This window comes from Carcharhinus amblyrhynchos, chromosome 14 (genome assembly GCF_965287045.1).
Source record: "Carcharhinus amblyrhynchos chromosome 14, sCarAmb.v2.hapA, whole genome shotgun sequence".
NCBI classification, from domain to species: Eukaryota; Metazoa; Chordata; class Chondrichthyes; order Carcharhiniformes; family Carcharhinidae; genus Carcharhinus; species Carcharhinus amblyrhynchos.
The window spans coordinates 1,734,182-1,748,088 of NC_137337.1; the positions used below are offsets into that span (position 1 = coordinate 1,734,182).

General features: G+C 43.4%; 2 protein-coding genes across 6 annotated transcripts in view; one reads left to right on the forward strand and one right to left on the reverse strand.

The window, feature by feature from the left end:
* Positions 1 to 11,854, reverse strand: part of ttll5 (tubulin tyrosine ligase-like family, member 5) — a 291,222-nt gene extending 279,368 nt beyond the window's left edge. For all 4 annotated transcript variants that reach the window (XM_080202142.1, XM_080202144.1, XM_080202141.1 and 1 more), the window contains exons 1-2: positions 11,710 to 11,854; positions 1,628 to 1,834 (exon numbers count right to left, since the gene is read on the reverse strand). In XM_080202142.1, coding sequence (XP_080058268.1) covers positions 1,628 to 1,689 — 62 coding nt within the window. In that variant the 5' untranslated portion in view covers positions 1,690 to 1,834; positions 11,710 to 11,854. The remainder of the gene's footprint in view (positions 1 to 1,627; positions 1,835 to 11,709) is intronic.
* Positions 11,855 to 12,232: 378 nt separating this feature from the next.
* Positions 12,233 to 13,907, forward strand: part of vash1 (vasohibin 1) — a 31,527-nt gene continuing 29,852 nt past the window's right edge. Inside the window, exon 1 of one of the 2 annotated variants that reach the window (XM_080202147.1) lies at positions 12,233 to 12,377. In XM_080202147.1, coding sequence (XP_080058273.1) covers positions 12,357 to 12,377 — 21 coding nt within the window. In that variant the 5' untranslated portion in view covers positions 12,233 to 12,356. Of the gene's footprint in view, positions 12,378 to 12,753; positions 13,252 to 13,907 lie in introns of those variants that run through there. The other variant, XM_080202146.1, reaches the window with a different exon arrangement.

Genomic DNA, 13,907 nt, shown 5'->3' on the forward strand with positions numbered 1-13,907 from the left:
CTTCTTCTTCCTAACCAACAAATCAACTTTTTTTGTGCACCACGGTTCCCTAGCCCTACCAATTCCTCCTTGCCTGACAGGGACATACCTATCACAGACCCACAGTAGCTGCTCCTTGAAAAAACTCCACATTTCAGACGTTCCTAGTCCCTGTAATCTCCTAGTCCAACCAATGCTTCCTAATTCTCTCCTAATGGCCTCATAATTACCCTTCCCCCAGCTACAACTACTGACCCGAGGTTCATGCCTATCCCTTTCCATCACTAAGGTGAACGTAACCGAATTGTGGTCACTATCACCAAAAAGCCTTTTACTTTTCACATATTTGTAGAAGGCCTTGGGATTCTCCTTAATATCTTACCTGCCAAGGCCTTCTCATGACCCCTTCTGGCTCTCCTAATTTCCTTTTTAAGCTCCTTTCTACAAGCCTTATACTCCTTTAGATCCTTAACATCTCCTAGCTCTCTGAACCTTTTATACACCTTTCCTTTCTTCCTGACTAGGTTCACCACAACCTTCGTGCACCACGATTCCCGCGCCCTACCAAAACCTCCTTGTCTCATCGGAACGTTATCAAGCAGAGCTCCAGTCAAACATTCCTTGAACATCTGCTACCTTCCTTCTGTACTTTTCCCCAAGAACGCCTCCTTTCAGTTTATTCGTCCAATTATCTGCCTGATGTCTTCATATTTCCCCTTCTTGAGCTGCTCCAGAATTGGTCTCAATGTTGTCAAGTCTAAAGCACTCCCTCCTGCACCACTTTTCCAGCCACATGGTAAGCAGTCTTATCCTACTATAACTGTACTTGGTGGCACACGACACTAGGAGAATTTTTGAGGTCCCGTTTAACCTTCTTCCCTCTGGCCACAGGACCTTATCCCTTTTCCTACCCATGTCATTGGTAGCCAGATTGACCACGAGATAAAATAGCAACTTGCTTCTCTTATGTTCTATGTATCTATACCATTATGTCACCCTGAAGTTGTAAAACTCTTCAGGCAACCTGACAGTTGTTTCTCACAATTCAAATGAACATAGTACAGAAATTTTACATACTATTTCACTCTCCTGAAACCAAAACAAAACAATGCTCTCTCTTTAGAAACCATTCTGTAATTCTGTCATTGGGCAGAACCAGTGCAGTGATGAACAAGAACAATGAGGCATAGGGGTGCTGCATTAATGGTGTATCAATACAGAGAGTTACACTGGTGATGCCTCATACACCAACCTTGTCAAGATATATTAACAGCAATATAACAGAATTCCATTCTTTCAGGTTGTTCAGCATTGAAAGAAGGCAAGGCAGTATACCCAATGCGGCTGTAATACACAAAATACACAAAGGTCCTCCGGAACAGTTGGAGAAATGGGAAAGTGGTTTTGCCAAATTTGGGATTAAAGCTGCATGAAATGAGAGAGTGCCTTACTCTGTGCAATTCGAGAGAATTGAGACTGATGGTATCATCATTACCAGTAACAGGAGGGCTGCATGAGGATGGATCAAAGGTACAGAGTGTAGGCAGAGGGAAACGTTGTTCGGCAGGAAGAGACTACACAGAGATGGATAAGGTCAGGGCAGGGGCGAGAGGATGATTTAAACATTTCCAATCTGAACCTCACTTACTCATGCTCCTCCTCATCAGATGTAGTGGAGGAATCCTCTGGTACATGACTTACAGCAGGCATTCCCCCCCAGCTTCAACTCAAGATCAAACAGCTTCAGGTGATTTATTTGGGCTACTCAAGGTGTCACCTTCTTGGTAAACCCAACATATCCATTCTGCTCCACTTCAGGTCATTTCTCACCAGGTAATCCATTCAACCATTTTCACTGAGAAGACAAAAAATATACTGGTCAGAACATTCAGCAATAGGGATTGTTTGGAAGCATGTCTTCTGTAATTATTCCTCCTGCTATCCCCATCAGTTCTGTTAATGATTTCCACTACAAACATTAACTTGCAAAACGGAATTGCAGGGCTATGGGGAAACAACAGGAGGAGGACTAGAGTGAAATTAGAGATCTAGCAACAGCCACAATGGACAAAATGGTCTCCTTCAACATAGCAATTATACTATAATCCCATGATTTTACAAGGCAGAGAGGAGTTTCATGTAATAAGCACCACTTCTACCCGTCCTTTGAGTTACAACTTTATAGCATGGCTTAAAGTCACTACACTAATTGCTGCACTAGATTTTTTTTTAATTCTATAGCCAAATGAATAAGGAAGAGAGATTGGAAAGTTTTCTAAGATTTTACAGACTCTAACTTGGATTATGAGCAGATCATCCCTCCAATTGCCATTCACCCATTTACTTTTGAGCATGGTGGGCGCCCCCCCGCGGACTGAGCCCACATGAAAGAAAGAAACGCTGCAAGGTCTCTACAGACACCAAGGGATCCACAGACCCTAGTTTCAGAACTGCTCTACTGAAAGGTCACAATGTGAAATCTTAACTATTATTCACTCTTGCATTTTCTATTTTTATTCCTGAAATTCTCGACCTACTGCCATTGTGAAAGCACCATTATTTCAAAGGTTGCACCAGCCCAAGAGTAAGGCCTAGCACCATCTCAGGGTAACAAAGGATTTGCAACAAATTCAGCATAGCCCAAAACCTAATAAGTTATGTTACAATCCCAGCTGATGTTATTACTGGGCGAGTCAGATGCCAGGGTGGAAATTAGCTTGATAATTCTAAAGCTTTGTTTGTTTACAGATGCGGATGAGCTTTTAATAAAAGAACATAAACATTTAAGATTTAATTAAAACACACTATTCCTTCACCCCAGAAATACGTTTACAGTTACATGCAGATTTGTAAGGCTAAAACACATTTTATTTGATTTGTCACATATATTAGTATATAATGAGAAGTATAGTGTCTTGCACACTATACAAAGTGTACTGTTCATAGAGAAGGAAAGGAGAGAATGCAGAATGTAGTGCTACAGTCACAGCTAGAGTGTAGAGAAGGGTCAACTTAATGCGAAGTAGATCAATCAAAAGTCTGATGGCAGCAGGGAAGAAGCTGTTCTTGACTTGGTTGGTATGTGACCTCAGACTTTTGCACCCTTTTCCTGACAGAAGGTGGTGGAAGAAAGTATGTCCGAGTTGTGTAGGGTCCTTGAGTATGCTGGCTGCTTTTCCCAAGTAGCGAAGTTTAGATAGAGTCAGTGGATGGGAGGCTGGTTTGCATGATGGACTGGGCTTCGTTCACGATCCTTTGGAGTTTTTGCTGTCTTGGGCAGAGCAGGAAACAGGCTAAGCTGTGATACAACCAGAAAGAATTCTTTCTATGGTGCATCGGTAAAAGTTGGCAGGAGTCATAGCAAATATGCTATGAGATAGGCAAGCGCAGGTGGGCTTCCTAACTATGACGTCAGCACAGATGGATCAGGACAGGTTACTGGTGATCTGAACACCTAGAAACTTGACCATTTCTACTTCGTCCCTTGATGTAGACAGAGGCATGCTCTCCACCACGCTTCCTGAAGTCAATGACCATCTCATTCGATTTGTTGCCATTGAGGGAGAGATTATTGTCGTCACACCATTTCACCAGATTCTCTCTCTCATTCCTGTACTCTGTCTCGTCATTGCTTGAGATCCGACCCACTACGGTGGTGTCGACAGCAAACTTGAAAATCAAGTTGGAGGTGAATTTGGCCACACAGTCATGCGTTTTCCAAAATCTATCTTATACTCTACGACCCATAAAAGCCAATCGGTGAAATATTACCACACATCTCCATCTGAAACCAGTACTTCTAACTTCTGAAAAGCGTCCTTAACTGCTTTGTATGCTTCCTTGCATTCAGGTATCTAATGCCAAAATTGGATTAATGCACAACAGATTGTGTAGTATCCTTATCTGGATAGATACATGAATAGACAGAGAATAGAGTAAGATAGATAATTGGTTTAGATAGGACAATGTGATCGGTACAGGCTTGGAGGGCCGAAGGGCCTGTTCCTGTGCTGTTCTTTGGTTCCAGCAAGGTAGCTAAATTTGAGACAAATTTGCCATAGTAGATGACGAGACATAACAATGACCTTATCTACACCACATTCATTGGACATGATAGCTTCAATCTTCTTTAGTCCTTTGTTATCAATCACATGACCCAACTACTGCATCAAGTCACACTTTCCTCTCCTGACACGAAGGCTGAAGATGCTTCAGCATTTCTTCTAGATTCTTCAAATGTTCCTGTTCTTTTGAACTGGTAATCAGAATATCATCAGGCGAACACTGTACCATGGGTAACCCACTAAGAATTTAGTCCATTGACCATTAAAATAAAGCAGGTGCTGATGTTACTCCAAAATGTAATTTTTGTAGTAGAAAAGGGCTTTGTGTATAACCTTCATTTGCCAGTAAGCCTGTGCTTAATCTTGCTAAACTTCTGTCAACCTGATAGGCCTGCAAACAAATCCTTATCAATGGGAGTGGTGTCAGGATACCAGATCAGAAAGACCAAAGTATATTATGAAGCCAGACTAGACCCTAACAATTTTTTTTATTTGGCATTAGTGTGATTTGTCACATGTATTGGGATAGCGTGAAAAGTATTGTTTCTTGCACACTGTACAGACAAAACATATCATTCACTGGGGATCATAGAATCCCTACAACGCAGAAGGCAGCTATTCGGCCCATCAAGTCTGTACTGACCACAACCTCACCCAGGCCCTATTTCTCTAACCCTATGTATTTAACCTGTCAATCCCCTGACACTAGGATCAATTTAGCACGGTCAATCAACCAAACCCAAACATCTTTGGATTGTGGGAGGAAACCCATGCAGACACGGGGAAAACATGCAAACTCCACATGGACAGTGATCCAAGGCCGGAAGTGAACCCAGGTCCCTGGCGCTGTGAGGCAGCAGTGCTAACCATGCCACCCTTTTTAAACCTCTTTTTAGAAGGAAATGGGAGACTGCAGAATATAGTAAAAGGAGCCAAAAAATGAGGACAAGATGTTTCACTCCAGGTGCCATTCTACTGACAAAGTTGGGGCTTTATTTAAAACACAGTTTAACTATAATAAATGAATTAGCTTAACTTTTATCAATTGAACGATACATAAAGACAAGGTACAATTCTTAACTGCTAAACTATCACTATGAGTTCCAATTTAAGTAATACTCCTTTTATAGATTTAAACCTCCCTCTTTAAAATGAATCAGCAAAACACAGGTATACTTGTTGTGATGTAGGTTACCAAAACTGGAGCCTTCAGAACACCTCTGGGGAGAGGCAGAGAAATAGAGAAAGACATTGCTTTCCTCTGGCAGCAACTGCTTTTTGTAAATGAAACTGAAATAGTATTTCTTCCCCGCAAGCTTAGCTCCTTCTCTTCTGGCTTGGCACCCATTCTGGCTGATCACACAAGAATTAGAGTGCAGGAATCTTGGACGGTTGAGAGGCTGGGGAATATTACAGTTAAGGCTGAGTTGAGGAGGAGGAAGTTCTTCACCCAAAGGATTGTGAATCTGTAGAATTCCCTACCCAGTGAAGTGGTTGAGGCTCATCGAAAGCAGCAGGTTAGTATTTAGGGAGAAGGTTCCAACTGCATCAAAATCAGGAAAAATGTTAAAAGGAGAGCTCCGGAGACGTTATTAATGGAGGCATTAGAATTCAAAAAGTATAAAAACTAGCATAAAGGCACTTTATCTGAATGCTCGTAGCATTTAAAACAAAGTAAATGAGTTGACGGCACAAATCATCGCAAATGAATATAATTTGGTGGCCATTACAGAGACATGGTTGCAGGATGGTCACGACTGGGAGTGGAACATCCAGGGGTATCAGACTGTTCGGAGGGACTGACAGGAAGGTGAAAGAGGTGGTGTAGCTCTGATATTTAAGGATGACATCAGGGCGGTAGTGAGAGATGATTATAGGTTCTAAGGAAAAAAGGTTGAATCCATTGGGTGGAAATTAGAAATAGTAAGAAGAAAAAGTCACTGATAGGTGTAGTCGATAGGCCACCAAATAATAACATCACGGTGGGGCAAGAAATAACAAAGAAATAACTGATGCATGTAAAACTGGTACAGCAATTATCACGGGGGATTTTAATCTACACCTCAATTGGTCAAACCAGGTCGGTCAAGGCAGCCTTGAGCAATTCATAGAACATATCTGTGATAGCTTCCTCAAACGGTATGCAATGGAACCTACAAGGGAGCAAGCTATCCCAGATGTGGTCCTGTGCAATGAGACAGGAATAATTAATAATCTTACAGTTAGGAATCTTCTCGGAAGAAGCTGTCACAATATAGTTGAATTTAAAATGGAGCATGAGAAGGTAAAATCCAATACCAGTTTCTTGAGCTGAAACAAAGGAGACTGCGATGGTATGAGGGGGGAGTTGGCTAAGGTAAATTGGGAGCAAAGACTTTATAGTGGGACAATTGAGGAACAGTGGAGGGATTTCAAAGCGACTTTTCACAGTGCTCAGCAAAAGTATATGCCAGTGATAAGGAAGGACTGTAGAAAAAGACATAATCAGCCGTGGAAATCTAAGGAAATAAAGAAGGGTATCAAATTGAAAGAAAATGCATAATAAGTGGCAAAGATTAGTGGGAACCTAGAGGATTGGGAAATCTTTAAAGGTCAACAGAAAGCCACAAAAAAAGGATGGATTATTAGAGTAAACTAGCTCAGAATATAAAAACAGATCGCAAAAGTTTCTACAAATATATAAAATAAAAAGACTGGCTAATGTAAACGTTGGTTCCTTAGATGATGAGGGATGTAATAACTAGAAATGAGAAAATGGCTGAGGCATTGAACAGGTCTTTTGCGCTGGTCTTCACAGTGGAAGACACAAATAACATGTCAAAACTTGATGAGAAGGCGGCTATGGCAGGCAAGGACCTAGAAACTATTATCACAAAAGAGGTAGTGTTGGGCAAGCTAATGGGGCTAAAGGTAGACAAGTCTCCTGGCCCTGATGCAACCCAGGGTATGAAAAGAAATGCCTGGAGAAATAGCAAAGGCACTAGTGGTAATTTACCAAAATTCACTGGACTCTGGGGTGGTTCCTGCAGATTGGAAAACAGCAAATGATACATCACTGCTTAAAAAGGGAGTAGAAAAAAGGCGAGTAACTATAGCTTAACTTCTGTAGTATGGAAAATGCTTGAATCTATCATCAAGGAAGAAATAGCGAGACATCAGGATAGGAATTGTTCCATGGGTAAGACGCAGCATGGGTTCATGAAGGGAAGATCATGTTTGACTAATCTGGTGGAATTCTTTGAGACCATTACATGCAAAGTGAACAATGGGGAACCTGTGGGCGTGGTGTATCTGGATTTCCAGAATGCATTTGACAAGGTGCCGCACCAAAGACTTCTGCATAAGATAAAGGTGCACAGTGTTACGGGTAATGTACTAGCATGAATAGAAGATTGGTTAACTAACGGAAAACAAAGAGCGAGGGTAAATGGGTGTTTTCTGGTTGGCAGTGACTAGTAGTGTGTCTCAAGGATCAGTGATGAGATTGTTTACAATTGACATAGATGATTTGGAGTTGGGGACCAAGTGTCGTATGTCAAAATCACAGATGATACTAAGATGAGTGGCAGAGCAAAGTGTGCAGAGGACACTGAAAGTCTGCAAAGGGATATAGATAGTCTAAGTGATTGTGCGAGGGTCTGGAGTACAATGTTGGTAAATGTGAGGTCATCCACTTTGGTAGGAATAACTGCAAAATGGACTATTAAATAGTAAAAAATTGCAACATGTTGCTGTGCAGAGGGGACTTGGGTGTCCTTGTGCGGGAATCTCAAGGATTTGGCTTGCAGGTGTAACAGGTAATTAAGAAAGCAAATAAAGTTTTGTCCTTCATTGCTGGAGAGATGCAGTTTAAAAACCTACAGTACTGTGTACAGTTTTGGTTTCCTCACTTGAGAAAGGATATACTAGCACCAGAGAGGGTACAGAGGAGAATCACTAGGTTGATTTCGGAGTTGAGAGAGTTGGCTTATGAGGAGAGACTGAGTGGACTGGAGCTATACTCACTGGAAATCAGAAGAGTGAGGGGATTATGAAGGGAATAGACAAGGTGGAAGCAGAGAAGTTGTGTTCACTGACAGGTGAAACCAGAACTAGGAGGCATGGTTTCAAAATAAGGGGGAGCAGATTTAGAACCAAGTTGAGGAGGAACCCTTCACATGAACAGTTGTAAATCTGTCGAATTCCCTACCCAATGAAAAAGCTGAGGCTACCTCATTAAGTGTTTTTAAGGCAAGGATAGATAAATTTTTGAACAGTATAGGAACAAAGGGTTATAGTGAGCAGGCAGATTAGTGGAGTTGAGTCCATGAAAAGATCAGCCATGACCTTATTGAATGGCGGACAGACTCGAAGGCCAGATGGCCTATTCCTGCTCCTAGTTCTTATGTTCTTATTATAAAGGGACGGGCAAGGTCATGAAAGGATCTGAAAACAGTACGAACGTAAGAAATAGGAGCAGGAGTAGGCCATCTAGCCCTTTGAGTCTGCCCTGCCATTCAACAAGATCATGGCTGATCTGAAGTGGATCAGTTCCACTTTCCCGCTTTCTCCCCATAACCCTTAATTCCCCTGTCTATCAGAAACCTATCTACCCATGACTTAAATATATTCAGCAAGGTAGCCTCCACCACTTCAATGGGCAGAGAATTCCAGAGATTCACCACCCTTTGAGTGAAGAAGTTCCTCCTCAACTCCGATCTAAACTGCCCTCCCCTTATTTTGAGGCTGTGCCCTCTAGTTCTGCTATCCTTTCTAAGCAGGAAGAATCTCTCTACCTCCACCCTATCTATCCCCTTCACTATCTTATACGTCTCTATAAGATCCCCCCCTCAGCTTTCTAAACTCCAAGTACAGACTCAGTCTCTTCAATCTCTCCTCATAGGCTAACCCCGTCATCTCCAGTATCAGCCTAGTGAACCTTCTCTGCACTCCCTCCAAGGCCAATATATCCTTCCGCAAACGCAGCGACCAGTACTCCAGTTGCGGCCTCACCAGTACCCTGTACAGTTGCAGCAAGACCTCTCTGCTTTTATATTCTATCCCCCTCGCTATAAAGGCCAATATTCCATTCACCTTCTTGAACACCCGCTACACCTGCAGACTGGGGTTTTGCGATTCGTGCACAAGGACCCCCAAGTCCCTCTACACCGTAGCATGCTGCAGCTTTTCACCTTTTAAATAATAATCCCTCCTAATATTATTTCTACCAAAGTGGATAACCTCACATTTGCTAACATTATACTCCATCTGCCAGGTCCTCGCCCATTCACTCAGCCTATCCAGATCTCTCTGCAGACTTTCTGCACCTTCCACGCAATTTGCTTTTCCACTCATCTTTGTGTCATCAGCAAATTTCGTTACCCTACACTCAGCCCCCTCCTCCAGATCATCTATGTAAATGGTAAGCAGTTGAGGCCCCAGCACCGATCCCTGTAGCACTCCACTAGTCACCAAACAAGGATGAAAATTTTAGAATCAAGATGTTGCTTGACTAGGAACAAATGAACACAATTATGATTGGGAAAAGGGACTTAATGAGAGTTAAGAAACAGAGTTTGGATGGCCTCATGTCTACATAGGTAAAATGTGGGAGAGCAGACAGCAGTGCAAGAACAGACAGCAGTGCATTATAATAGTAGAGTCTGGAGGTAACAAAGCATGAATGAGAGTTTGAGCAGCAGATGAACTGAGGCAGGATTGGAGTCTGGTAATGTTTGAGAGGAAATAACAATCGCACTGATGATGTGAATATGTGTTTGGAAATTCAACTGAGTTAAACATGACACCAAAGTTGGGAACAGACTTTAGTCGCAGACTATTGCCAGGGTGAGGGATACAGTCTGTGGTTAGAGAATGGAGTTTGGTGCAGGGATTGAAACCAGTGGCTTTAGTCTCTCCCAATATTTAATTGAAAGGAATTTCTGCTTATCCAGTGCTGAACGTCAGATAAGTAACCTGATAATTTAGCAACAGTGACCAAGTCAAGAGAGATGGTGGAGAGATAGTGCTGGGTATTGTCAGTGTACAATGAAAACTAATTCTGTGTTTTTGGATGATACCAATGAGAGGCAAATGAGAAATAAGAGGAGACCAAGGATAGATAGATCACTGGGGGACACCAGAGGTAACACAAGATGATAAGCTATTATGAGTCATACTTCAAACTTGATTTGATAGGTAACAATGGAACCAGGTAAGACTAGTCCCATTCAGAATCCTATATTTCACAATCAAATCACTTCTCTGACATCCAGTACTGGATAAGCAGAAATTTGCCTTCCCTATTACCTGAACTTGCATCCTAGCCTTTCGTGGTTTATGAACAAGAACTACCAAATCCTTCTGTGCTGTATTTTTCTGCAGTCTTTCCCCTATTTAAAAAGTATTTAGCCTTTCTTTCAAAGGGAGTGGAGTATAAAAATAGGGAAGTCTTGCTAAAACTACGCAAGGCACTAGTCAGACCACACGTGGAATACTGTGAACAGTTTTGGGTCTCTTATCAAGGAAGAATATATCAGCATCGGAGATGGTCCAGAGAAAGTTCACTATGTTGATCCTGGATATGGAGGGATTTTCTAATGAGGAGAGTTTGGGTAGGTTGGACCTGTACTCACTGGAGTTTACAAAAATGAGAAGTGACCTTATTGTGAAATATAGAATTCTCAGGGAGCTTAACAGGGTAGCTGCAGAGAGGCTGTTTCCCCTTGTGGGAGTCTAGAACCAAGGGCATAATCTCAGAAAAAGTGGTCACCCATTTAAAATAAAGGAGGGATTTCTCCTCTCACAGAGGAATGAATCTGTGGAATTCTTACCTGCAGAGGGCTGGGTCATTAAGTATGTTCAAGGCTGGGATAGACAGATTTTTTAATCAGTAAGGGAATCGAGGGTTATTGTGGTAAGGCAGGAAAATGGATTTGAAGATTATCATATTGGATCAGTCCTGCTCTTTTTGAACGGCAGAGCAGACTCTATGGGTTAAATGGTCTAATTCTGCTCCCTCATCTTATGGTTTTGAGGTGAAATTAATTCACCCAAAGGTTTGTGAATCTTCAGAATCCTCTTTGGTCTCCAAGGAATTTTTGGTCTCCCAGGGAAGCAAAGGATCTGGTGAATGGGCAGGAAAGTGAAGCTGATACCCAAGATCAGCCATGATTATACTGAATGGCAGACCAGGCTTTTCTTCAATTCTTTTTGTAAAACAGCTTTATAAAATCGTCTTCTAGTAATAAGACATCGAATGGGTCTGGAAGCGACCCTCAATTTAACTTACTACGTTATATATACACAGATGCACCATAAACATACCATACATAAAATACCTATATACACACATGCATGTTTATACCACATAAATTGGTGCAAAAACTATCAAATGCAGCTTGAAGGAATACTCAATGCCAAATGAACCAACGATAAAGGACAGGTCTTCCGATGCCACAGTTGGGGTAAAGCAGCTAGTGCTGGAATGAATGGAGCAGGGAATGTGAGTGAGTGAGAGGCGGCTTCTTGTTGCACCGAGCTGGGCAGAGAACGAAACGACCCGGCCCGGCCCGCTCCCCGGGCCTAAGCAAACCGCCAGCCTGGGGCTAACTTTCACCTGTCACACTTTCAAATGGAAAGTGCCAGGCAACCCCTTGGTTGGGGAAATCATCTTTTCCTGCCATACCTGTGCCACTATCTCCCTCCTTCCTTCCTTCCTTCCTCCCCGGTGTCTGGCTGATATTCCCAACTGGACACTCTCTGGCTCTCCACAGCTTCACATCGTCTCCCTTGGTAACTGCAGCAGCCTCAGCGCCGTTCCCTTACCAACCAGCTAGCCCGCCCGCCAAGCCCAGCGCGCCTGCGCCAGGCACTCCGGCACGCTGTACTGCGACTGCGCCATAGAACCTTTCCCCTTTCCCCCGCCCCCGCTGCAAGTGATCGTAATACGCCGGCGCAATACCCCTCGGCCCGGGTGCAAAAGAGCTACAATGCGCCTGCGCACAGCCCGGGCCCGGTGCAGAAACTCTACGGTGCGCCTATGCTTGCGAAGGGCCCGTTCTCGATAGCCCCAGAGAGTGTGCGCAAAGATCCGGCCCCTAGCCGGACAGCAATTATGCGCCTGCGCAAAGCCGAGCCTGGGCATTGACAGCCAGAATGCGCTTGCGCCATGTAGCAGCGCGCGCGCGCGTTTCCAGCTTTCAACATTGTTCTGACAGGATCAAAGAAAATGGTTATCATCGGATAGCGAGGTAGAAAGTGAAATATTGCTGGAACAAGTGATACATCAAGGCATTGGGCTGAGAGCTTGGACGATGCTGCGACAGGAAAATAATGTCCAGGAATATGCAGCTGGTGCGGCCTGTCAAATGGCGTAAATAAGCTGACATGTGATTAACAGTTGATAGCATAGACCGAGAGTTCAAATGTTTTTAGTGTGTATGCCAACACCATCCGGCCCCGTACATCAAAGGAAAAGAAACTGAATAAAACCACCTCCACATCCCCCGGGAGGAGGTCCCGTCTGGGGAGGTGGGGGCGGCCGGTCTTTCCAATGCCCTATCCACGGGGGGCGGGGGGGGGCAGGCAGGCAGGCGTCGTTACGTCATGGAGGACTCGGAGGAGGATATGCGCATGTGTTGCATTTCCCTCCCCCTCCCTGTCTGACTAACCAATGGGAGTTGGGGAAGGAGCGAGTGGGCGGGGCAATGACGCCAGCGGAGAGCGAGTGGATACAAAGCGAGAGGAGCGAAGGGTTGGGGGACTGGTATTGGGCAGGCATGGAGGGGCATTGCATAGGGTACAGCCCTTGGCAACACAAGATAGCATCTGCAGTTTTTAAATCAACTCAGTAATTCTTTATTTTTGCACTGAATCATGTTGATCTGTGGTGTGAATTTAATGTCCAAGTAAGTGAAGGAAGAAGAGAGGCTTTTTATATTTAAAAGCATCAGCAATGCCAGGGGGGAGAGGAGATGCTTCCTTTGTTAGGAGGAGGTCAGCCAGCGTGGGACCTGTCAATGTGGAGAGGCATCCCCAGAGAGAAGAGGATCAGGATGAGGATGGTGATGAGGAATTCCGGGATGAAGGGGTTCCTTTCTACATAAACCGAGGGGGACTGCCGGTCGATGAGGCTACCTGGGATAGGATGTGGAAGCATGTTGCTAAGATCCACCCTGAAGGAGAGACGATGGTGCAAAGAATTCGGGGAATGCCGTACCTCCCCAAGGTGATTCCTTCATTCCAACTTTGAAATTGTGTGCTTAATACAGCTTTCAACAGCTTAAACCTACCAGTAAGCTTGTGAATTAGTGTGTCCAGTGGTTTGGATTTGCATATTCAATGAACAATCCAAGCCACATTTTTAGAATGGATGTTTTGAATGTTAAATTATGGTATTCAGTTTTAAGCTACTTTAGGCTGAAACAAAACATTAAGCTTTTGAGTTTTAAATGTTCAAATTAAGTGACTTTTGAGCTTTGTGTTTGATTTACTTCAACTGCTGTGAGGTTGTTAAATTGGTTCTCCTTTGAAACTTCCCAGCTTAATTAGAAGCTTTGTGTCACCTTCATGTTGAAGATCTGTGCACATTGCAACCTGTACTCTTTACGATCCAATGTATTATACTCTTCCTCAGTTCCTAGCCAAGGGCATTCTGGTATGCCTCGCCCTATTTTTAATATTTTCTTTTTTTGTCCTCCCTGTTTTGTAAAGTGGTACCCATGGCTGACTTCCACAGTAGTGAACTGCATAAAGGAACTTTGTGCATGTAGGGTTATTGATGTAGCTGCTGTGCTCATCCAGGTATTATGTCATAATGTTTGCCATTGATTTCTGGATTGAGTTCACAGTTCAATCCAGAGAACAAAAAAGAATGCAGATCTT